The sequence below is a fragment of the Penicillium verrucosum genome, assembly GCF_028828655.1.
Source record: "Penicillium verrucosum strain IBT 35672 chromosome Unknown utg000003l_segment0_segment0, whole genome shotgun sequence".
NCBI classification, from domain to species: domain Eukaryota; kingdom Fungi; phylum Ascomycota; class Eurotiomycetes; order Eurotiales; family Aspergillaceae; genus Penicillium; species Penicillium verrucosum.
The window spans coordinates 4,827,341-4,851,793 of NW_026643212.1; the positions used below are offsets into that span (position 1 = coordinate 4,827,341).

The 24,453-nt window shown below is 49.1% G+C and overlaps 8 protein-coding genes across 8 annotated transcripts; 3 read left to right on the forward strand and 5 right to left on the reverse strand.

Moving 5' to 3' along the window:
* Positions 1-589: 589 nt before the first annotated feature.
* Positions 590-3,369, reverse strand: N7516_009383 (putative C6 transcription factor (War1); the record flags this gene model as incomplete). Its single annotated transcript, XM_057222102.1, has 3 exons — positions 590-1,674; positions 1,728-2,011; positions 2,069-3,369. 3 exons carry the CDS (start codon positions 3,367-3,369, stop codon positions 590-592), a joined length of 2,670 nt encoding a protein of 889 aa, XP_057072374.1.
* A 634-nt stretch (positions 3,370-4,003) lies between these two features.
* Positions 4,004-5,637, reverse strand: N7516_009384 (phosphatidylinositol-3-phosphate-binding ubiquitin-protein ligase; the record flags this gene model as incomplete). The annotated part of the gene is made up of 2 exons (XM_057222103.1): positions 4,004-4,564; positions 4,621-5,637. 2 exons carry the CDS (start codon positions 5,635-5,637, stop codon positions 4,004-4,006), a joined length of 1,578 nt encoding a protein of 525 aa, XP_057072375.1.
* Positions 5,638-6,947: 1,310 nt separating this feature from the next.
* Positions 6,948-10,354, reverse strand: N7516_009385 (uncharacterized protein; the record flags this gene model as incomplete). The annotated part of the gene is made up of 3 exons (XM_057222104.1): positions 6,948-7,948; positions 8,041-9,731; positions 9,795-10,354. The coding sequence occupies 3 exons, from the start codon at positions 10,352-10,354 to the stop codon at positions 6,948-6,950; spliced, it is 3,252 nt and encodes a 1,083-aa protein (XP_057072376.1).
* Positions 10,355-14,765: 4,411 nt separating this feature from the next.
* Positions 14,766-18,489, forward strand: N7516_009386 (uncharacterized protein; the record flags this gene model as incomplete). The annotated part of the gene is made up of 7 exons (XM_057222105.1): positions 14,766-15,641; positions 15,867-16,741; positions 16,813-17,612; positions 17,664-17,861; positions 17,909-17,960; positions 18,016-18,362; positions 18,416-18,489. 7 exons carry the CDS (start codon positions 14,766-14,768, stop codon positions 18,487-18,489), a joined length of 3,222 nt encoding a protein of 1,073 aa, XP_057072377.1.
* Positions 18,490-18,658: 169 nt separating this feature from the next.
* On the forward strand, positions 18,659-19,906 carry N7516_009387 (cystathionine gamma-synthase; the record flags this gene model as incomplete). Its single annotated transcript, XM_057222106.1, has 2 exons — positions 18,659-18,820; positions 18,875-19,906. 2 exons carry the CDS (start codon positions 18,659-18,661, stop codon positions 19,904-19,906), a joined length of 1,194 nt encoding a protein of 397 aa, XP_057072378.1.
* A 279-nt stretch (positions 19,907-20,185) lies between these two features.
* Positions 20,186-20,446, forward strand: N7516_009388 (MoaD/ThiS family protein; the record flags this gene model as incomplete). The annotated part of the gene is made up of 1 exon (XM_057222107.1): positions 20,186-20,446. One exon carries the CDS (start codon positions 20,186-20,188, stop codon positions 20,444-20,446), a length of 261 nt encoding a protein of 86 aa, XP_057072379.1.
* A 228-nt stretch (positions 20,447-20,674) lies between these two features.
* On the reverse strand, positions 20,675-21,450 carry N7516_009389 (uncharacterized protein; the record flags this gene model as incomplete). Its single annotated transcript, XM_057222108.1, has 3 exons — positions 20,675-20,759; positions 20,838-21,166; positions 21,289-21,450. 3 exons carry the CDS (start codon positions 21,448-21,450, stop codon positions 20,675-20,677), a joined length of 576 nt encoding a protein of 191 aa, XP_057072380.1.
* A 1,364-nt stretch (positions 21,451-22,814) lies between these two features.
* On the reverse strand, positions 22,815-23,865 carry N7516_009390 (thiol methyltransferase; the record flags this gene model as incomplete). Its single annotated transcript, XM_057222109.1, has 4 exons — positions 23,791-23,865; positions 23,540-23,708; positions 23,197-23,469; positions 22,815-23,141 (listed from the first exon to the last, which is right to left on the reverse strand). Exons 1-4 carry the CDS (start codon positions 23,853-23,855, stop codon positions 22,815-22,817), a joined length of 834 nt encoding a protein of 277 aa, XP_057072381.1. The 5' UTR covers positions 23,856-23,865.
* Positions 23,866-24,453: the final 588 nt, after the last annotated feature.

A 24,453-nucleotide genomic window follows, 5' to 3' on the forward strand; every position in this document is an offset into this window, starting at 1 on the left:
CCATGTGTCTTCGTACCCTCCATCTCGACTTGCCTTGTGGATTGGGAGCAAATATACCCGAAGGGAATGACATGTTTGGTTCCCTATATTGACAGCATCAAGGTCCAAACTGCAGATCCAAGCATCCAATAATCAATTCTGATTTGTTGTCTTCTGCGTTCAGAGACGGGGTAAATTTCCCTCCACCAAATATCTCGAAATCGGGAAACATTCCCCGAAAATGCGGGGGAAGCAAAGTCCATTGCCGATCAAATACAACACATATCAAACATAGATGCATAGATGCATAGGTTTGGGATATATGTATGGACTAGAGCAATAAGCTATCTTTATGAGCTCATGGTATTGTACTCATGATCAATTGACATCCATGGTGGTTCGTGGTTTGCCTTGGCTACGACACCTGAATGCGAAAAGGCACGGCTTCTCTCCAAGTGTCCAATTATTTTTCATATTTTTATTTGCGGACATAATACATTTTGCAAGATGAGTAAAGTTGGTATACATGTAAAATAGCAACGGGTATAATAGAACAATAGAGGAGAAGATAAAACACCCAACTAAACCACAACGCAGGCTAGACTGGCTCTTAAAACAATCCGAGATTCCCATCAAAAGAAAGCGGGAGCGTAAACAGTCCCTCGTCCATCATATTCCCCAACGTAAACCAAGGATCATTGCCATTCGGATCCATGCCTACATCAAGTGCCATTCCCATCGGAGGAGCAAGTTGCATCCCAGCCCCGGTGGGCATGTCCGGGTATCCCTGAGTCTGCGCACTCGATGGTAGATCTGGGTACTCCTGCGTGAGTTCGGTAGATGGATAGGGTTGGTAGTAATCCCTTGACTCCATCTGGTTGTCTGAACTGGTTGAGTATGATGCGCCAGACCAGCTGGGTTGGGGTGGGTCTGGCCCGAAACTGGAAGTGCCTGGCGTTGTTATTGGGTTGACTGTTGAGCTGGGACTGTGGCTCGAGGGATAACTTTGTACGGTGATTGAACGTTGGGGATTCGGATTGTTCGCTCGGTGCGCTGGGTCGCCCATGGCCACTTCGCTGAGGAAATGGAGGGGTGTCATGCCCGATGCCATATGCGTTCTTGGATTGGCAGATGCCGCAATCGGGGTATCATGGGCCCGATGTGCCTGCCGGCGACCGGAGGGTTTCTGATCGTTTGAAAAGACCTCATTCAATTCCCGGCCATGATCTCCCTGGTCACGCTTTTTGATAAACCAATTGCGTAACAGCACCATGATGTTCCCAAATTTCGCTGCTCCACGGCCACCGTCACGCGCGGCGGCGGCACGGTAATGTGCGATGACTTTGTCTAGATAGTAATCCAATTTGAGACTCTGCACGTCGAGAATCTGCCCGATTCGACTGTCCGGTGACATGAACAGTGAATATATCTTTATCAAACTGACCACGGGATACGTCGTCCGCGCTAATGACGTCGTAGGCAAGGATATAAGTCGGTCAACCTCAACGGCGCAAATGATATCCAAACTCTCGTGAATGCAGCGGATGGCCGTAGTCAACGCATCCATAACCGCCGCAATCGATGCCGTGTGCAACTCATTCTGGGATGGAGCATTGCTGCCAGTTTTGTAGTCCACACTCATTGCGGATTCATGCACGAAGAGATTCAAGACACTTTCTGTGTGAACCATTGGCCCTGGAGGAATGTTAGCCAGAAGATTAAGGGCTATTCTCAAGACCAGCGCTTACCAGTGTAAAGTTCCCGTGGGACCTCTTCTCTCCACTGTGCCAATCGATCCTCAAGTAATCTTATATTATACCACGCCTTACTGTCCGCGAAGGTAGCAATGGACCCAGGATCATCCACAGAAAAGCGATGTCCAGCATCCTCCATTATCGACCCCAGCTTTGCCCACCATTTCAATTTCCGGTCGGAGGGTAGGGCATCCGGGTGGTTTTCGAGAATTTCAAGGCATTCGTCCATGTACGGCTGCCAGGTGACCAAGTGTACTCTCCTCAGAGCCGCTGACATCCTGTCAAAGGTTAGTTACCGGTTCCCACGCCAGAACAACCCAGATTTTGAAACTCACTGGACAGGTAAGTAATAACAGCCAACCCAAGTCCGCCTTGCCTCCGGTCCATCCGGATCAAATGCGGGACCCGTTGGCTTTTTCATGATCAGCTCGCGGATCATATTGAAACTCCGTCGATCTCCAGACGTGGGACGGTTCAATCCAAGTTCCATTGCCATGACCGAAGCCATATGCGTCAAAGAATAGAACTTGATCTCGTCGAAGTTATCTGGTGGCAAATACCAGATAGAACAGACCATGATAGTCTGAACCAGCTCAAGTGACTTTTGGCCTTTGATAACAACATGCTCGGCAATCAAACGATATGTCTCATTCACGAGGATCGGCTGTGCGTCGGGACTAAAGACGCCAACGGCAGCGGCGATGATCGCAAGGAACAAATGAGGTTTGTTGCGTCGAACCTCGCCCATCGTAGTCCCCGGCGGGAAAACAACAAAAGGCATCTCTGGTGCCATCTGGTAGATATACCGCTCAAACGCCGTGTTGGCAGTGGTGTAATCTATAATCCCTCGGTCGATCATATCAGCAAACTCATTCCCAGCCTCAGATTTCGGCGGCGCAGAATCACCACCAACAGGTCTGCGCCAATACTTCGATGCATAGCTAGGAATCTGTTCCGCAGATGGACTACCCGGCCGCGAATACCGCGGCGCTAGCAACCCACCAGAACAATCCTTAACTTCGCCGCCATGCTGCCGTTTGCTCCCGGCTATCTTCGACTCCCCACCCATCCACCTCCGACCAGCCGGCTGCTCATTCCGCTGTCCGGTCGGCGACGGTTGACGTCCCGCCCCACCAGAGAACAGCGCACCAGTTGAATTCGACGCCTGCAGCGTCGCCGTCAGAGCATCAATTTTCCGCTCCAACTCCGCAACCCGGCTGTCGGTTTTTTTCTGTCGCTTGCGCGTCGGCGCAGTCACAACGCACGTCCGCCGCGCTTTCGCGCACCGTTTGCATGACCCCTCCGGGTGCGCCGGATCAGGGTCGCAGCGCACTTTCAGCTGTCGGCAGGGCTCGCACGCCCGCGACCGTTTGGCGTCGCCTAGTCCGTCATGCGGCTCGGGGGATTTGTTGCTGTCTGGGCCCATCCCGAATGATGGGTGCGTGTCCCCATGTCCATGCCTGTGCCCATGCCCGTGCCCATCACTATGTATATCCCGGCTTTGGTAGTTTAGGGGTGCGTGGGAAGGTGGCTCCGGGTATTCCGGGCCTGTGCTCATTGTCGGTCGGGTCGGCGTGTAAAAGGGCCGTTCAGAGTCCCCGTCGCGGGTGTGTTGCAGCTGCGGGTCGATTTCCATTCAGTGCGGGGCGTTGTAATACCAGTTTGACGACCAGATCGCTGTTACACATTAGCGTCAATTCACAGTTAGTGTAATTATTGGTTTTTGCCATTGTTTCAATGTCGTGATCGCTCACAGCTCGTGTGGCTTTGCGATAGGAGAAATACACGGAGAACGGTGATCACAAACACCGATCACCGATGTGTGGAGGATCAACATGCCTCTGCGGGGTTGGTTCTGTCTTGGAAGGGGAGTGGATACAAGTATAAATAATGCTTACCTCTCTCTCTCTCTCTATCTTGTAGAATATATATCACTTAGTCCTGTTTGACTCGTCACTTTGGGGCCAGAAGTGAAGTGAAGTGCTTTTTGATTTTTGAGTTCCAACTGACATCTTAGGGGCCACGTGACCATAATCTTACCATATATCCGTCGGCATCTACTCCGTACATCCACATCTAATTGACTTTTATGTTGAGATTTGATTAGATTCGTTGATCATTGGATCTCAATCGAGGTCCGTATGCTGAGCGGGGGATATCAGAAACAAAATTCCCAGACGCCAAGAACCAAAAAGGTGGAAAAAGCAAAAAGCTAAGCTAAACCAACAAAAAGATCTCTCGAAATTCACACTAAATAGGTGTGCCCCTTATTACGAAAGCTTGTGGACGGGGCACTCCATCTTCCTCTCAAACCAATCAACAATGCAGTGCTTATGGAACTTACATAGGCATTCAAGACGGGCCAGTGTCTGCCCAACCTCGTAGTCCTCCATACAGATCGTGCACTCTGCTGCCTGGCCATCCTCACCAAGGCAGTCCTTCTCCGTAGCCACAAATGGAAGCATGCGGGCTGCCGGCGGAGGATGCGGCAGCGGAGGACCCTGTTGCACAGGCGATGCCCGGGGCGAGGCAGTCGGTCTCAAATAACCCTCGATGCACGCGCGGGTGTGAGCTTGGCGCGCCTCAAGAGGCTGCTCGTGACTAAGTGGAAGAAATTGACGTCTGCATACGGGGCAGAAATCACCCTCGTCCGGTGCAGGCCTGCGGGGCGGATTCCCCTCGCGACTGGAAAATGAACGACGTGGTCGGGCTATGCCAATGGCCGAGGGAACTAGACCGGGTTGCGAATTTAGTCCGCTCAAGAACTGTGGCCGGTCATTTGCGCCCACGGTCCGTCGTTCCTGACGAGCTTCGGAATTATGGCTTGGACCCTGGCGCATTCATGTCAGTTCATAAGTATTGGGTAGTGTGATAGGAGAGAACTAACCGATGAGGCATTGTATGTGTTGGCCATAGTAGATGAAAGGGAATGAGTAGGTCGATGGCTTTGTGCCCGCACGGCACTGTAGCCAAGGGGGTTCGGGTTTGGATCTGGCACACAGGGATTGCAAAGTCGTACTTCTTCACCTCCACCAAGAGCAGGATTGAGTGTCGTTGCCGTTGCTGTTGCTGTTGCTGATGTTGATGGTGGTGATGATAGAACAGGGTCGTCGCCTGTGAGATCGACGACCGGTGGAGGGTGGGAAGGCATTGCCGGGGAATCGGGAAGTAAGTCAACAAACTCAGGAGGGCGGACAATATACTGTCTGGGAATCGTGATCCGATGTGGGGAACATGATGCACATACAACTCTCCCACACTTTCGACAATGGTGCTTTCTATGCCAGAAGCTGAAGACTATCCCACAGATCGGACATTCTGACACATCCGAATCTGCCTGCCATTTCGGGAGAGCCATGTCCGTAAGTGGTGGGGGTATATGATTGGGAAGAGGTGTAATGGAGCGGGAGTGATCAACCCAGGGTATTGGGTTCTCCCGTCGAGAGAGCCCCGGCACTTGTTCGCCAGAAGTAGAAGCACGAGGCGCCCCTGGTGGAGAGGAAGAGATGTCAATTGCTGTTGCAACTGACGAGCCAGGTGCTGCGGAAATAGAAGTCCTGGTGCGGGACGAAGGCAATACCATCGAAACAGATCTATGCGGCAGGATACTCCTAGAGGATCCCCCATTGTCTCGGGCCGGTCCAGCCGTGCCTCCGGATCGTCCCCATTGTGACCTCGCATCCTCGCCAGTATTAGTCAACCGTCTTTTACGCTCTGAACCGGCGCGAATGGGGAAGGGTCTCGTCCTGGAGCTGCCTCCTTCATGGCCGCTGTAGCTTCCAGGTTGAGCTGGTTGAGTTGTGCCTCGTCCCTCTAGCCTTTCGACTGGTCTCGTGCCTGGCCGCATCCTCGACAGGGGGCTGGACGGAATCGGGCTGGATGATGCCGTACTTGATCCAGGCATTGTTATTGCTGGGTCGAATGGTATGGGCCCACTGTGGGGTTCTGTTCAACACAGGCAACGAGATCGATCTCGGCCGTTGGGGTGACAGTCTTCATGAACTAGGTGGCGATGGAGAGGGGAAATAGATGGTGGGGAAGTCGGAGATATCAATTTAGAGGACGGAGAGTGTCTTTTTTGCAATCTTGGGCTCAGCCTCAATGACGTTGACGCTTTTTGCCGAAGATCACATCAAGGAGTGACAGGATGATGCTTATCATGGAGCCAAGGCTGATTGGATCGGATTTAGGAGATGGATGAGGCTGAGAATCTCGTGACTATGTTCTCGGATGCCAGCAACACAGTAGCGAGTACCAGCAGCAGATGAAAACGATGAGAAAGAGTAAATCTAGCAGAGTAACAGTTGACCCGGAGAGAAAGAGGAAATGATGCAAAGCATTGCGTGTTTGGGCCCAGATACGACCGTTATCGTGGGGCGGTCAGGGGCGGTGGCGATTGACAGTATCGGCCCGATCTGCCCGCGTATCAGTGGCCTCGGTTGTTTGTAGTCGATGCTCTTGAAGCCTTAGTGCTCTGATTGGGTCTCATATTCAAATGATAATAAACATTCAGTTATTGTACAGTATCCTCAAACAAATTACTATGTCTAGATATAGATGTCATAGATTAAGGAGGTTTTCTAATGCATAAGCATGGCCGCAGGATCCTTGCATGATATCGTGACTAGACAGCGAGCCCTGCATGACAATGCAATAGGAGACATACGCTGCTTGTGCATGTGTGAGATCACCTTGTATTGTTTTTTTCAAGGTATATCGAGACCTTAGCACCACTGCTAGAAAAGAGCACTTATTAACAACCCTCATTAATTATGATCTTGGTACTACTGTGTCCTAAGATTGATACAAGAAGAGCGAAAAGAGACAGGGACAAAAAGAAGCAAAGCCTCCAAAAAAGCAAACAGCATGTCGCTTGAATTGAGCGACAGCCAGAAGAATAAAAAAAAGCCAATGAGCTCACTCCCCATTAAGTGTACCTCGGGGTAAGAGATAGAACGCCGTCGCATCGATTTTATGTAGACGCACAAAGCAAAGAATAGACGGACAGACAGCAAGGAAATTCGTGATAGCGGCATCAATTCGCCAGTATTTCGGGGAGATGTGGTGACGATATCGATAGAGGTAAATGGGAAATAGGTGGGGGGGAAGATCCATGGATAGGAACCGAGACACACAGAGAGAGAGAGAGAGATAGATATCGAAGAAGAGGAATATACTGATTCAAAATACATGTGATTGCTTTTTGTCGTCTTTCTAGCGTCCGTGCCCACCTAGCGCAGCTTCATCAACAAGCTCTGCTGAGCTGCCTGTGAACGATGGCTCGTCGGGACTCGCCTCGTGGATGTGGTCGTGTGCGCGATGTTGAGGTACATAGCCCATACTCGAGGGCCGTTCCGCTCGAGGCCCTGTTTGCTGGCTCGAGGCGTTTGACCTTGACCTTGAAGTAGAGGTCATAGACAGACCTCGTTCACGAGATGGCGAGCTACTCCCGCTGAAAGGCAGGCGCGCGGTGGTGGCGCCTTCTGGTTGGAGATGGTGCTCGGAGTGCTCAGAGCGCTGGCCCACCTCAGACTGGTGCGACAGGGTCTCGGTCACAAGTGGAAGGCCAGCCACAGTTCCGCCTGCATCTTGTTCCGCGGGCGCCTGTGTGTGCCGTGAACCCATTCGACTAGGCAACTCAATACCACCGCCAACTGACGTATTGAGTGGTGGCAGTACTGGTGGGCGTGTTTCACTTGACCGCTCCAGGTCTTGGTCATTATCTGAATCCTGATAAGGAACATTACTAGTGGACACATTCCGAGAATGGCTGGCGGATGGCGTGCCTGTACCATCCTGGTACTGCTCGTTATAGTCTCCTCCTCGTGGGAATAGACCTGGAGGAGGCGCACGAGCACTTCGAACAACCTCAAATCCTTTGGCGTTGTCCTTGGTCTTCCCTTGGAGCAAGCCTCGGAACCAGCCCGTGGCAGACGAGACTGGGCCTGTGGGGTCGGCTGGCCCAGTTTTCAACTTTCGAGTGCCGCTGTGGGAGAGCGGTGGGCCTCGAACACCGTAGTAGAAATCAACCTCACGAACAGCATAATCCTTCGGCTTTCGTGGGGCATCGAGCTCCATATCATCCTTCGGTGCTGCTAGATATGCTGGGACAGGTGTGGCCCGGCCAGACATAGTGCCATCTCCCAGGTCGTCTTCAGTTTTGACTGTTCGGCGGCTTGCTCTTGATTTCAGGAAGCCCCTTGACGGGCTCTTCCCTTTCTCAAGAGCAGCACTTCCCGGGGGGTTTTGCGCCCTGGGCGGGGTGGTCGATAGTAGGGATCACGAGGGTTTGTTCCCATCATCGTACCACTACTAGGCGAGCTAGGGAAGCCGGCTCCTTGATAGGCGGTCGAGGTAGGTGTGGGGAACCCTCCACTGGGAGCACGACTGTGGGTGCCCCCTTGCGAACTAGGATAATCATAGATAGCGCTAGCTCTGCCATCACTGGCCGTGGCACGGTTCAGCAGCAGACCGGAGCTCCCAGACAGACTACGGGGGCGCGATCCATCAAACTGAGAAGACATACGGTCGTCACCGTGGCCGAGCATAGCAGCCTCCGAACCCATGCTCTGGCGAGTAAGATCACGGCGCGGAGTCCGCCTAGAGAGCTGGCGCATGCCAAGCACCTTGGTCAAGCCACCACGAGTGGCACCACCCGCACCAGCCAGTCTCGCCAAGACCTCGATTAATGTCTGCATGGCGTTGAGGAAGAACCCGAATATAAGAACCATGGCATGCAGCACAAGGATCAAATATCCAATCCAGCCTCGTGCCGCATCCGAAACCGTCAATGACGGCACAAATATGACGCTCAAGATAACTGTCAAGAAACGCACAATGGAGAAGAGGCAGTGGTACAGGTTCATGTGAGTCGGGCCTGAAAAAGGTCGGAAAGCCAGCAGGGTTAGTACGGAGACGACTTCGCAAATGGCCAGCATTACCACCTGGGCAATGCCAGATGGCTGCAAAGCACCAATGGCTACCCCGCGAGCGATGTTCAAGACGATCGGGACGATACCGAAGGCTGCTGCATCGTCGCAGTATGTATTATATAGCGGTCCATACAATAATACCGTAGGAAGATCATCGAAAAGGTGAGACTTGGGTCGGGTGGTGAGGATCACTCGGATGACCCAGATAGAGAAACAAGCGACAATGACAAGCACCACGGCTGCCAAAGCAACACAGTAAGCGGTTGATTCACGAGCAATAACCAGTTGGAAGAAGGAAAGGGAAACGATTGGCAAGAGAAGGAAATTAAAGACAATGCGAATGAGGTTGCCTAAGGTAAACGGCATGTTCCTGGCACGCAGATCCTGATCGGTGTTGTTTGCCAACTCACGATACAACCATCGAAGCGCGAATGCGATCTGGAAGACCACTGTCACACAGGCCAGGATTACCAGCACCCATATCATCATACCGGGCCAGATATCCTGGGATGAGGCCATGCCAACCAGGTGGTTCAATCGGTCGAGGCCATAACTTCCGTTGACGGCGTATAAACCATCAACAACAGGATCGCGGCCCATGTCAGTGCTGACGAAACTCTGGTTGAACATGAGAGTCGACCATGCTCCCTGGCTCACTGCAGGCTGGAAGAAGCCTGGGTAATTCAAAGAAAGCGAGCCTGTCAAGACGACGAATTGAAGGTATTGCAGGCAATCTGCGAACCCAGGAGTGACGAGCCGGAGAACGTCCTCATCGCGGCCATAGTTGCTTGTCCACCGAAACAGATCAGTTGTGCCCCAAGGGCTATACATGGCGGCAGTGATGGTCGCAATCCCCACGAGTATCAAAATTATAAGAGGCACGTAGGCGATGGCATTTTTGAGGGATCCTCCGAAGTCCGGTGTGGCACTCACTGAAACACAGGCGAGGTCAGCCGCGGATGCATCTCCAGAGCGAACCTTCAATAACGGGATGATTGTCCCGAAACGGTACGTTGAAAGCATGTCATGTTCAATAGTGAACGCTCGTAATGTGTCCAATTGACTCCTGCAAAACACAAACGGATTAGTTAAACAGCACAGAGAGCTTTCTGTTTCGGGAATAGCTTACAGGTTGTAGTTGTTGAAGACCGGTCCTAACGGGAGGGTACCTTGCGTGACCGAGTCACGGAAACGGGAGGGATTGTCATAGGTCGTGAAGCTGAGCACATTGAGATGTGTCATCAGCGTGCTGTACTTGTTGTTAGTACTGTACACGTCCTGAATCTTGCCATCGGTCCAGGTGTCATTTCCCCAGACGGGAGACTCCGGTGGCGGGTAATCTGCAGTTCGAGACGTGGTTCCCGACACATTGCCATAGACCGTGATGGCGAGCGGGTGTAGAGAGTTGGTAAGGTTGAATTTGACGGACACGTTGGTGGGAACGAATTGAAGTTGTAGAGGGTCGGACTCGAGGATGGTTTTCGATAGACAATTTTCAAAGTCCAATAGAACAGCAGCGGCCGGTGATGCAAAGCTCAATAGACAAAGCAGTGCAATCCACCACAATGGCCGACCTTGCAAAATGTGTAATCCACTGCGTCGCGGCCGCCTGGTTCCTTTCCGTCGAGAGAAGGATGAATAGCCATCCAGGTCGATCTCCGCCGAGTTGTACATGTCCACTTCGGGCATCCGGGATGACCTCCTCGGGGAGGTCAACCCCCGGCGTAAATGATCGAATCCACGTTGTATTGACAATGGGTCGGTGTCGGGGTCTCGTCCACCGTATGCACCCCTTCTCAGGGTCGATATTCACTCGAGATTTGATAATAATCTCACCGCAGAGAATGAACCAAGGATACTGAAGTCTTGCGTAATGGGGTTGGGGTGGGGAGAGTTTCGAAGTTAGGCCGGTGCCTGGAGGTACGTAAACCTGCGTGCGTTGTAAGTCGGCCGCTAAGTCGTCAAACACGGCATATCCCGGAGGAAGATCGGAAGTCACAAACAGAGCAAAACGCAAGGAGAGTTGGAAAAAGTGGCTCAATTTGTGCAGTGGGTTGGTCTGTTGTTGTTGCTGCGCCTTGTTTGGTCTGGCCCTGGTGGAGTTTGATGGCTGACTACTCGACTACGGCTAATAATAGGTCTAACTATAGTTACTTTTTTCTTACTTCTCGTTTAAAAAATAAAAAAACTAAAAACAATAAAAATAAAAATAAAAAAGTCGGATGAACTAAATACAACATACATATCATAAATAGAAAAATTATCACTGCTTTTCTCCGTACTATTCCCAATTTCACATAACTGCACCCACTATGTCGGCTAAAGCCGACACCCACGGAAATAAAATAACTGAGAGACCCTTGTATGCTGAGTCTTTCGACATGAAATCTACTACTATTCTATTATCATACCCATGGACAGAACTATCGGCTTCAATTATCAGGGAAGCATGTCTTTATATGTTTTCTTTTATCTCCTGATGAGCATGTGTTCCAAAACCATTCTTTCTCATATGACTTTGGCCGACTTAAAATAGTCGCTCAAGGCACAATGTCTCACTTACTGATCAGTGTTCCCGAAGCTGAAGGCCTTAATTCGTGCCAAGCAGATTCCGGCAAGACCTGACGTCGGCTATGCCGTGGAAGTATTTGGAAGGTTACTATGGTGATATTGTGTTGGGTGCTGATGCTACAAAACGAGGTGAGCATGGTCGATATTTCAACCCAATCGGACAGAGTCAGTTGGGTGACAACGAAGCGACTCCATACAGGTAAACCGTAATTGCAACCCTTTCAGGGTCTAGTACCCTGCACTAGCTCTCTAACTCACTCCACTGAAGGTTTCAGCGGCGGAGGTTTGTAGTGAGACAAGTACGGTGGCTTTAGGCCCTACTTGTATATAGGTGCCGGTATGGAATGGGTATGGAAACTGCTGTTTAGATCCCAGTTGTTTATATCATGTAGTGGTACTGAATACACACGATAGTTACATATTCATCTTGGAATGGTTAAGACATATAGTTCTAGAATCTTGGAAGCATACTGAGTCATGAAATAACCGATGTGTACGGAGTACTTCGTAGGGCGATACAACATCCTGTAGGGCTATACGACATGGCCTAATGTTTCACTCCCTTAAACCAGGCAAAAATACCCAAAGTTTAACGCCACATGGAGTTCCTCATTCAATAGTCTCATTTTCATCCCACAAGTCGAACAACCTGAACCAACCCACCCCCGTCGACCAAAAGCCACTTACCTAATCCAGTACATTTTCCACGTGTGCCGACTCAAAATTCCTTTGTTACTCTCCTCAATCTTCGGCATTGCCGTCCTGAACAAATTAACATGTTCAATCATCAAATCAGGATCTAACGTTGCTCCTATCTGGCACTTGTAGTTATTGGTTTCGATGCCTGCGCAGGCTGCTGCGTGTTTCCCCGTGGTCTTCCGAGTTATGGCTTTGACTGTCTCTATGTGTCTGTGTCTGTAATAGCTCCATGCGTCTCTATACCGCTGCTGTGAGATGAGGGCAATGAATACTACTATTATAGATCACAGTATAGATGATGGCCAATATCTTGCTGTAGCCCTGGAGGCTTAGTATGAAAGGGTTCACAGTGAATCTGACTGACTTCAAACAGGATAATATCCTTTCTGGTGTATGAAGGTCTCTCTGGTCACATGATCTCCTACCCTAATAGGCAGTCTCTATTTGGTTCTCAACTATCCTATAAAACTGTTGTATTGTCTTATTCTTATGGAATTACGTACTCACTAATAGTACTCAGATGCCTTTTGAAAATTTTTAGAAGACTTGATTTATTCACTTTTAGTGGCGCTATCGTGATGATATATCGCTGTGTTTCAGATCTGTCCAACACAACCAAAGACAAGGTCGTCCCCACCACCACAGGCAAGAGACAGAAAATGCAATGAATCGGACAGTCACATTGCAAACCAACAGAGAACCAGAGGAGAGAACAAAGAAAGATAAGCCTTCAATCCACATAAACAAGCAATAGATAGCGTATGGAACCAAGCATCAACAATATTCACGTGACATATTTACCAACACAAAGGTTCTTAGTTTCCCGAAATTATATGAGTACCTTAATTAAATATAACCCACAATACGGTGTGATACGTATATCAATTAGTGTTGGAATGTAAAGCTCGAACTTAACACCTTCTACTTGCTGCAAGGCCTTTCCCCATGCTTCTAAGAACTGATGAATAACTAGAACCCCGGATTTTGGTATGCCAAGCCACTACCGTTTTCATTACATTGTCATACATTTGTCCGACGCAGCGATGAGATTGGCTGTACTTCAACCCTGTAAGCTCCACCGAAGACTATAATATAGTGAGTAAGCTGTTTTGTGACCGAGGTCCCAAGACCGGGACGATCTACTTCAGGGTGTAGGTGAGTATGAACCCTGGGTCTCACAGACGGATCTTAATTGTCTATATGCGGGGTGGTCCGAGGTACCGTTGATCTCAAATTTCTTTGTTCCTTGTTCTTTGCATATGGCGTGAGTTTGCAGACGAAAGATCTCCGGGTGGCATTATTTTAAGGTCCAAGGGATTTGGCTATAGAATCCACTGGATAAGAGCAAGACATATAGCGGTGACAAGCAAAAGGATATGATACTTGCTTGCAGACATTCAAGATTATGGAATATTTATGAAAATATATATATGAACGAGGTAGCAAATTAGACTCGAGCAAAGTACATATGTAGGGATCTTGCATGCTTCTCTATGGCGACGGGAGGACCAAAGGGGGAAGCCGACAAACGGGCATCTAATCAAATGCCAAATTGAGGGAGACATATTACAGTCAGGCCTCCAATCTATGTTGTAGAGACAAGTTACGAAGGTCATGAAATAACTAGAACATATTATCAAATGAACCAGTCAACTAGTTAATGTAGTATCCATTAACTACGGAGTAGATTAGTCCCAAATTTCGGGCGCTAAGAAGCCCCTAGATGAGATTAAGAATATTTGACTGTTTTTTTTCTATTTTTTTTTTCTTTCCCCTTAACATTAATTATATTAATTAGTATGGAGTCAGAAGGACAATGAAGTAGTCGATCGTAGGGGATAACCCATCGAATTATATATGAATACATGTCAAAATGGTGTGATTTAGGAATATCATTGATCTTCAAAGCTCTCAAAACTCGTCAGCGGTGGATCCCCCGTTCCGATTGGGCCTAGTGGAGTTTCAGTTATGAGACGAGCGCTTTGTCTACGGAGTAAGTTGGAGTATGCTGATTGGATTATATATAGCCCTTGGTGGCTTGAAAAAGGCGTTCGATGGGGGGTTTGAGGTATGCATAGATGTGTAGATGTGGAATTGGAGCACATGTTATATATTAACTAACTATGTTCTGAATACTCCCATATTAAATGTCTCTTAATATGCCCTATTAATATACTTATTTACCCTATTAATCTATTAATCTATTAATGTTCGCTGTATATCCATTACTACCATACCCTTATTACTCCGTACACGTTTAATAGATCCACAGAAGCCCCCCGTCTCCACTGCGGCAATTGGTACCTGCGGAGTATCTCCAGGGCTTCTCTCCCCCCGGTGTGTTGATCTTTTGTTTTCTTCTTTCTGTCTCAGGCTGCTGGTCCAGCTACAATGTCAATTTAATCTCTATAGTCCGATTGTAAGTGGCTTTATTTTTTTTTTTGGGATATTTTGAGACTTTTGAAATGAGCTAATCTTCCTTTTTATAGTCTTTTCGAGCACGGGCGCTTCGATTAGCCACCCCTCCTTCCTGACACTTGATCCTGACACTTGACATTTGACACTGGGGGACTATTTTGAGACACCTTTCAACACTCTAATACTCTTCTTCCACTCTTCACTTTAACCTCCACCTCTCCCTCTTATTCTCCCTTTGTCTCTCCCTCCCTTTCCCCCCGCTATTCGATCTCAATTCTTATCAGGCCTAAAGCCCCTGTCGATCCTTCAACCCAAAAAAAAGAGAGGGGATATTTCACGAGGACTGGTATCCTTGGTGTGTGTGTGTGATTGAGTGCGATGTGGACTGTGTCTACTCGCCCTCTTTCTTGTCATGTCTGCCGATGACCCGTTCTCCTTTCTGCCCGCGGAGCAGGCCAAACCCGCGAAAAAGACTCATTGGAAAACTAAATTGTTCTCCAAAGATAAGAATAAAGCTGCGCCGCATCAAAATCAAGAAATCGCAGACTTCCTGAGCTCTCGCACCCCAGAATCGATCCCAGCTCCCCCGCCTATCGACCCGAGGTACATTCCTCCGCAAAACGTTGCCCATCCCTTTCCTTCCTCACAAGACATCTCCGGATACCCACCCTCCAAGCCAGTGCCAGCACCAGCGCCAGCCTTGCCTCGTGAGAACTATGCCCCTTACAATCCCTCCGACCAATCTTCTACGGTACCCCCAACTCCTCCCTCTGTTAAGCCCGGTGGTCGCAAAGGCAAAGGGCTACGGGTGGGGTTCAGCCCACAAACCCCAGAAGTGATTGGCGAAGGAGGTGACGAGACGGAATCGCCCACAATTGAGATCTCGCGGGCTCGTGAAAGGTCGGACAGTAGGGGAACCCAGTCTGGCAGTATCCCCCTCTCGGACCCTTCGCGATTGCATCTGCCAAATCTCCGACTTGACACATCACTGGGCGATGACGATGCGCGATCTCAACAGGCGGCTTATTCGCCTCAGCGTAATATATCGGACTGGAAACCCCCATTGATACAAAATACACAGGATGCAGACTTCCTGAGGACGATGCCTTCGAGCGACAGCGGCTCTCGATTGTCATTCCGTGGCGATAGCGAGGCGAGTTCGTTCGCCCAACGCGTCCGCGACAAGATGCAAGCCGAGGAAGGTCGCGCTTTACATCATCGCTATGAGGAAGAGACATTGTCTCCCGGAGCTGAAGACGATGATGTCTCACCTCCCCCAGTCCTCCCAGTCCCGCCAGCCCTGTCAGCCCGGAACCGCCGATAAAAGCTTACAATCCTCCATTGGCCAGCGAGACAGCCCAAACGGCGGGACTCCCGCATGCACCGTCAATTTCTTTGTCGATGAGGTCCATTGTTGATTCGATTCGGAACCCCCAAGCCCCTCTACACAACGCGCACCAACGAATCTCAGTCCCATTGACCCACGAATGCCCACGAATCTCATCCCAGGTAGTCCCGGCAAGGTTTCACCGACCCACGCCAAACCGCCACCCCAGGACCTGCCTGCATCAAACCAGCCGTTACCTCCCAGTCGCGAAGGCCAAGAGCCGCCACGCAGCGCCCAACCCCCAAGTTCTCCCTTCGAAATATTGCCAACCAAGTTGGCGATACCGCATTTTCTGAATTCAAAGAGTATAATGCACGATATGAGGGTTCTATTAAACTTGCAGCAGAGGATGTTAAGCCATTGGCAGAAACGTCGCTAGCAGAATGGATTCGGGCTGCGGTCTGGTGGTTTTTGCGAGGAAAGACACGATTGGAAGCATATGCCCGTTCTCGTTCGACATTGCCCCCTACTTACGCCAAACAGGCTGTGGTCGATCTTGGAAAGGCATTATGGATTAATGAAAATATTGTGCCTAGTCATCATGAACTCTCTCGATACGGTGCCAAAAGCGTTGATGCCGTACTGGCTGTTGCGAGTACCACGGGGGACAAGGAGTTGGCTGATCTTCTGAGCATACATCATACCCTCATCAATCACCTCCGGTCGCTATCCATGTCCATCAAACGAAATAATATCCTCGCCTCGGTTGTCTCAGACGAAGGCTCTCCCACTCAGCTGGATACTAGTATCTGGCTGCGTTACCCTTTCTATGCGCCCGATGTCTCAGCGGTCTTATCTGGCGCGGCGACGAGATCAATGCTGGTAGATAACGCGGGCAAGATACCAAGTTTGGTCCACATGATGCCTTTGGCTGACACAGCTCGATACTTCAGCTATGGTAGCATGTTTGTGCAGGTCTGCGTTAGCTCCAGTGATGATGACGGGCAACAGCAATATGCCATGCCCTGCGCATTGACCATCGTCCGCGAACGAGCGGATTGGTATGTCTTTGCGGCAATCACTAGCCAAAGCCAACTTGTGAACATTTTGATTCAGTCCGACCGCAAGCAAGGACCAACTTGGGAGGATGTGGATTGGCAAGTCCGGTCCCATTCTATGCGAGTCAAGCTCCCCGAGGATTCGAGTTGGACGTCATGTTCAAGGAAGACGATTTCAAGACCCTTTGGAATATCGTCAAATACACCCAGAAATCGGAGAACAGTCTCCATCCGGAGGCAGGCGAGACTGTGGTATTTGAGAATACTGTCAAGGTTTTCCAATATATGGATCCGGGCACACCAAAGGCATTCCCTTCAGACCCGACAGAAAGATGTCGACTCCGTTTGTTCGAGCGATCTGTCACCGTGACAGAAGGCACTGGTACTCGCAATGCGCATCGGGGATTCCGACTAGCTGTCCTGACTAGCCCGAAGGTCAAGACTTTGAGCAGCATCCGCCATACTTTGGGCAACGGGTCACCGATAGTATTCGGTCTCTTGCGAGGAGAGGACGGTGCTCCCGCTCTTCTTCTTAAAGTTACCGAGGACGGCCGTACGAGATCCATGCTGATGACTTTCCACGAGGCCGCCGAGCGTACGAAAATCCACTCCATCCTACTCGGAATGATTCCACGGGAGGGAGAGATCAAATCGCCTGAATTCGCCATTCAGTCTTATTGCATTGAGCAGCCCGAAGATCCATTTACCGGCCAGCCCGCGGTCAAATACCTCCAGTTCCCTGCTGGAAGCGTTTCCGTTATTGATCAGGAGCATGCTTACGTCGACCACGGTTATGGACCGACTATTCTATCGGAACATTTGAGGGCATTTGTTGCCACTGAATGGGGCTCTGTCACCGATCGCATCAACTTGGGTGGGTTTTCTCTTTCTCCTCACACGAAGACGGGATGCTAATTTTGTCTAGGCCCCGGTGAATTGAAAATTGGATTGGATGTCCAGAGCAAGACGAGCATGAGCTTGTTCCGCTCCGCGCAGCAGGATTTGACCCTTTCGCTTGCTGATAACCTCATTCGCCCTGAACTGGCAGGACAATTAACCGGCTTCCTTGAGAAACTTACGGCGAAGCCTATGGTCCGCCGACTGGAGTTCCCTACCATGCAGGGTATGTCTACTTCGAACATTTTGTTGGCTTTGCTAATCCCATTGTAGATCTTCATGCCTTCGAGGCAGCCGTTACTGGGTTCCAGGTGCTTTACGATGGGTAAGTCTATAATATCTAGCCTTCTTTCTAGTGGGGATCTTGCTGACCAAACTAGTATGGCTACATCATTCACCATCTCCCGCCGACGGAGTATGGTGCCCATTTACAAGAAATGGGAAGCTGCCCTGGCACGCGTCCAGATCGTTCGACAAGAAAAGGTCGTTCAAATGCTTGCTTTCTTTGGGGACTTCCAGCATGGCACATGTATGAACTTTGTTCTAAAGGGCACTGATATCATGGAGTCCTTTGGCCGGTCCGGCAAGTTCGGCATTCGTATGGTAGATGCCAAATTCGCACTGCCTAAGAAGGATGATGATCCAGCTTCCAACTTTGTGTGCCTTGACATGCCTGAGTATCCCATCGAACACGACGATCTCACCGTTACCTTCGATACAGAGGCTTGTGAGTTTACACCTGTCTCTCCTGTGCTGCTCTTCACTAACTATGTTCGATAGCACGCGCAAGCTTCAAGGCAGCTCTTCCTGGGTCAGTGCGAGAACCATCTCGCATGGGCTCTATCCGTCGATAAACTCATTTCTCCTGATAAGACGACACGTGATCTGACTCACTCCGTGACTTCCCCGCTCCCCTCTTTCCCCCTCCCGAGACCGGATCCCGTATTTTCTGGTGTATTATAACTTGCTTGATGGGCCCTTTCTGTGCATACAATTCAAGAACCAAACATAGCATTTTTTATCATGTCTCATTCTAGCGAAGCCATTGGCGCGTCCACGCGCTCCCTGCATGCCGATGATGCCTTGAACCTTGTTAAGGATGTCGCTCCTCCTATGCATCTCTCTACTACATTTCGTTATTCCAATGATCCAAACCAGCTAGTACCGGCTACTGATGCCACCCCTGTATGCATCGCGACTCAACATTCCATGCCCCATAACCTAACACATCCAATGTAGGCCGACTTTGATCCAACCTCCCATATCTACTCGCGCATGTCCGCACCAAATCCTACCCGTTTCGAGACAATCCTCTCCTCTCTCCTCCACGGTCAAGTTATAAGCTATTCCTCCGGCCTATCAGCCCTACACGGCGCCCTTACGCTCCTCAACCCCCGCCGCATTTCCGTCGGCGATGGTTACCACGGCTGTCACGGCGTCATCGCCCTCTTCACCCGCCTAACAGGCCTGCAAAAGCTGCCCCTAGACTGCTCACCCGACCAACTCGAAAAGGGAGACGTAATCCTCCTCGAAACACCCGTCAACCCCCAAGGCACCGCCTTCGATATCGCCTCCTACGCCGCCAAAGCCCACGCCCGCGGCGCATACCTTATCGTCGACAGCACCTTCGCCCCACCCGGCCTGCAAGAGCCATTCCAGTTCGGCGCAGATATTATCATGCACTCAGGCACCAAGTACTTCGGCGGCCACAGCGATATGCTGTGCGGTGTCCTCGCTACAAACCGCGACGACTGGGCCGCACAACTGAAATCCGACCGTCTCTTCATCGGAACTGTCATGGGTAGCATGGAGGGCTGGCTCGGTGTCCGCAGTCTGCGTACCCTCGAGATCCGCGTCCAGCGCCAGAGCGAGAATGCCGCCCGTCTCATTTCCTGGCTCGATGCTGCTTTGCATGCGTCTAGTCCCCCGTCTGACAGTGACGAGGCCGCTGTGCAGGCTGTTCTTGGTGAGGTTTTCCATGCTAGTCTGCAGAAGGTTGAGGGTGACTGGTTGAAGAAGCAGATGCCTAATGGGTTCGGGCCTGTTTTCTCGATCGTTATGAAGGAGATGCGCTTCGCTCGCGAGTTGCCGAGTAAATTGCATTTCTTTCAGCATGCTACTAGTCTGGGTGGTGTTGAGACACTTATTGAGTGGAGGACTATGACGGATGCGACGGTTGATCGGAAGTTGTTGAGGATTAGTATTGGGTTGGAGAATTGGGAGGATTTGAAGGCTGATATGGCGAGGGCATTTCGTGAGCTTGCGAAGTAGATAGTTTGAAGTAGTGTTAACTACATGTAATGAATTCCTAGAGACTGTTATAAGATTATAGACTAGTTATACCACCCTTATATCTTTACTTTATATCTTTATATCCTTATATCCTTATATCTTTCTTTCTATCTATTTACCCCGCATTGGGCAATTCTATTGGTCATCTCAATCTCTTATCAAACTTCCTCTCTTATACCTTTACCTCACTTACCTCCAGACCTACACTTTCAACTCTCACCCTCCTCCTTCCCATTCTCTTCAATCCTCACACCCATCATGCCGGAAACATTCACAATCCACTATTTCGCAACAGCATCCCAATACACATCCAAAAACACAGAATTGCTCCCCGCACCCCTGAAACTATCCGCTCTGTTTGGCGAACTCGAGCAGCGATACCCCGGCATTGCGCACAAGGTCCTGTCTACCTGTGGTGTTAGCCTGAACGGGGAGTATGTTGATGTTGAGGAGGATGTCGAGACTGTCATCCAGGCTGGGAGTGAGGTGGCTATTATTCCGCCTGTGAGTTCGGGGTAGAGGTTATTTATTCACTTGAATACTTCTTTTTCCTTTGATGTTGGATGCACTTTATGAATCTTGATTTGACTTGGTTTGGTTTCATCTGAAATGGATTATTAATGCATGTGCTATAAGAATTATCATAAAGAAAGACATAAAAATCCCCAATTGATCCAACCTGTCCACTTCATTCCGTTTCCAAAACCCCAATATATTCTTTTCCAATCATATACCCTCATAGATCCATTACTCCAAACTCTTCACAGCAACAGCCTTCCTCTTCTGCAACCACAAACATACATTACAGATAACAGAAAAGAAAAAGAGAATACTAAACGCTAAAGTCAGCAAAACCCAAAACCCAAAACCTAGAATCAGAATCAGAATCAGAATCACAATCAGAACTCACCAAAGCGCAATACTCAACCCCCAAATAGCCTTCGCCTCAACACAAATCGCCTTCGAAGCCCCAATCCACGAAACATAATCAATCTTCCCACTGACACTAGCAATATAACTCGAAAGCCTCGATGCAAACGCATACGCGGTGGCATCCTTATCGCCCAGCTCCGCCAGCGTCGTACACTTCAAGTACGAAAGTGGCTTGCCGACGATGACGGTAACGACAATCAGTGCGATTAGTAGCAAAGTGTCGAGCACAGCGCACGGTAGGAATGGGAGGATGTCATCTGTGTACAGGATTGCGGTGATTATGCAGTAGATTGCTGCGATGCAGGTCTGTGGTTGGGATTGTTAGTTGGTTGAGTAATACTTTTGGTTTTGATAAGGGGATGATGGCTTGAAGGGAGTATGTAAAGTAGGGAGTATGTAGTTGTGTATTGGAGGACGCTTGCACTTACCACGCTGATGGTTCCAATTAGGATGTTTGGGGGTGTGGCGTTGCTGTTTATTATTACGCTGATGAACTTGGCTGTCATGCCGATGATGGCGATTAGGGAGCAGGCTTGGAAGAGGCGGGATAGTTGGAAGGTTGCGCCGAGGGCACCGTAGCGCGGAGACATTTTGGGATATGTTGGATTGGAGTAATGAATGGGATGGATGTGGAGGGTATGGAGGGTCGACTGGCTGGGCTCGTTGTGTATGTGTCGATGTATCGAGAGTCGAGGATAGTATTCAAGTAACGATGCCGTAGATATATATCAAGTGAAAGGCTTTGAATAATAGGAGAAAGAGAAGAAGAATATAGAAAATAACCAAGAACAAAGGGAGTAGCTGATTGTGAGATTGAAGACTAGACTGGTCCGGCTCTTTATATAGATACCAACAAAGGTCTTTCAAAGACATCAATTGTCCGATGCCTAGACCAAATCAAATTAGCATCGAATCTAGACTCTCCCCCAAGCCGGGCTATGTCTTTGTGTGTTACAGATTGGAGAAGCGCTACTTAATTGGACGAGTTGGCTTTCATTGAGCTCTCTGCCGTGTACAGCGATCGGCATGAATAGTAGCTTAAGATAGTACAGGAGCTCATAGCTCTTTGCTAAAGATGATATACGATTGGAAGAATACTTACAATAATATAAAAATATAAAAAATAGGTCCGATTGACGAATCCACCCTGGCGCTTGGAGGAAAACCCTAACTCGCCGCAGGTCGCTCTCAGCCACTCGTTCCCTGGGCGTCTGCAAATCTGAAGCAGGCGCCTACTTTTGTTCTAATTATTGACTACGGTGGGAAATGCACAGTAGATCATGTTTCAGGGTATTGAATCTAGGCTCAATTACTAGCAAGGTTTTTTTTTTCCGATTTGGGATCGCTTGGTAGGTACTTTAGTAACGGGAAGTCCATACTACGAAATATATCATAAGCGGATCGCCAACGTATCCTTTCGAGTCGTAATTATAAACAATTGATTAAGTCTTCGTGGATATGATTATAGATGAGATAAATATAACTATCCAATGCCTAGACCGCTCTTGGCCTCCACTGGTCCGCTTCTGGAAGAACCCCCGGGGATCATACTACGAAGACTTATAGGAGCCAGGGCTCAAAACCATCTGTTCTTTCCTCGTTCTAACCAGACAATTGGAATAAGCAAATTTGGGTCTAGCTGCGGCTAAATCAAGATAATGCAATATTCATAGAACAATTACTGAGGCAATCGCTACGACTGTTGATACTTACACGGTCACCTAGCATACTATACATCCAGTACATAGGGGAGTGTTGCCTTTCTAATTCGAAAACGAATATGATTGTCAGATTTCTTAGTCTCTTTCTTAGCTTCTGTAGCTTAACTCTCCACTCAATCAACCTCACATTGCACCATGCACTTTGACGTCCACGTAGACCTCTCTTAACAATGATATTGTAATCCAAGTTCGACTTTAAAGTTCTCGCATGAGTACAGTCAGCTGTAGCAGGGCTACTTTCGAGCATAAATGCTGAGCATATCTGTCCCTATCCCACTCTCATATGTCCGAGCTGGCTTTGTATGCAGCACCCTTTTGAACTGACCCATAAGCTGATCCTCATGCGCGATTTCGGGTGCTATATGAATATTGGCGATGCCGTCACCACCCCGCGCTAGCAGGTCCCAGTGTACCCCCTGCAAGCCCCAGGGGGGACCAGGAAGCGTTGGATCCTTGTATAACGGAAATTCAAGACAAACTAGGTAGCCATCAGACCGCAGAAGCTCCGACATGCGCTTGGACCATTGCTGGCGCATATCGGGGTGAAGGGCGCAGAGGAACTGTATAAAATTAGTTTCGTTTATCTTATAAACACGCGATAAGTCAGCCACTAACCGTATAATCATAAATTATATCAAACTGAACTTCTCCGCCTTCCAGAGCTGTTTGTTCCCAATCCGACTTGAAAAAATCACCTTTTATAAAGGTGGTACTGCCTTGAGCCGTCGGACCGCTTTTCTGTTCTCCGAAGTTGTATTCCTGCGGTTTTTGTAGTTCATTATACGCGTAACCCTGGGCCGCTGATATTCCGGTCTTGGATATATCTAAACCATAAACGTCGAAACCATGTAATGCCAACATAACAACATCGTAACCTTGTCCGCATCCCTTTACGAAAATTAGTAAACCAATGAACAATTAAATCTATAATAGAGTCTCATATATCCGGAAAACATACCGGTACAAGTACTTTCTTACGGCGGCCATTAGCCGTCAGAGGCTGGAATAGATCCTTTCGTTGTTCGATAAGATCAATCAGCGCTGGCGAAGGCTTTCCCCGGTCCCAGAGGACGTTATCTTTTGTGTCCCAGAGGGCACTCCATCCCGAGCCGTGATCCTGCAATGCTCTATAAATTGTCAAAATCCAAGTCTCCAGGAAGTAGCTGATAGGAACAGAGCGCAGAAGCCAATTAAACAAATGCAACCTACCGTTCTGAAAAATGGTCAGTGATCCGAGACGATCCAGGGACTTTCTGATTGCCTGGCTGCGTCATTGTTGGAAGTAAATGAAAGCGTGTATGCACTTTCTAGGCGATTGATGATGCTGTGTATCGCTTGCTAGTTATTTATACCGTTCCTACGATAAAGTCAAGTTGAACCATGGACTGATTTATAAACAATATTCCAAGGTTTGTCATTATGATAACCCCACTTGGGACTGTTTCAATCCCCGAATATGTCAGCAATGCCAAAATGGGGTTGCTCTGGGTGGAGTAGTCATAGCAATACCTAAACTGTAATCACCGAAACCACATAGTGGGTGACAAAGAGCAAACTATTCACTATATCAAACGCCGAGGTGAAATCCGGGGTGGCGCTGACGAAGCACTGTCTGCTTTGGGGAATGTTTTGCGTCTGAACACCGTCAGTCTTAACAACCTGGCTAATTCACCGTAGGTATTACAGTCTCTGACGATGTATGACGTATCAAGAGGTATAGAGGAACCGTTCGACAGGCCCGTACGTAGTTGTGTAAGCAAATAAAATGTCCCATCTAGTTTTCTAGGTTCCTAGCGCTTTCACAATGTCCTGGATGTACATAGGACAAACACTTGTTTCTCCAAAATCGTCCTTACAATAGACAAAATCATT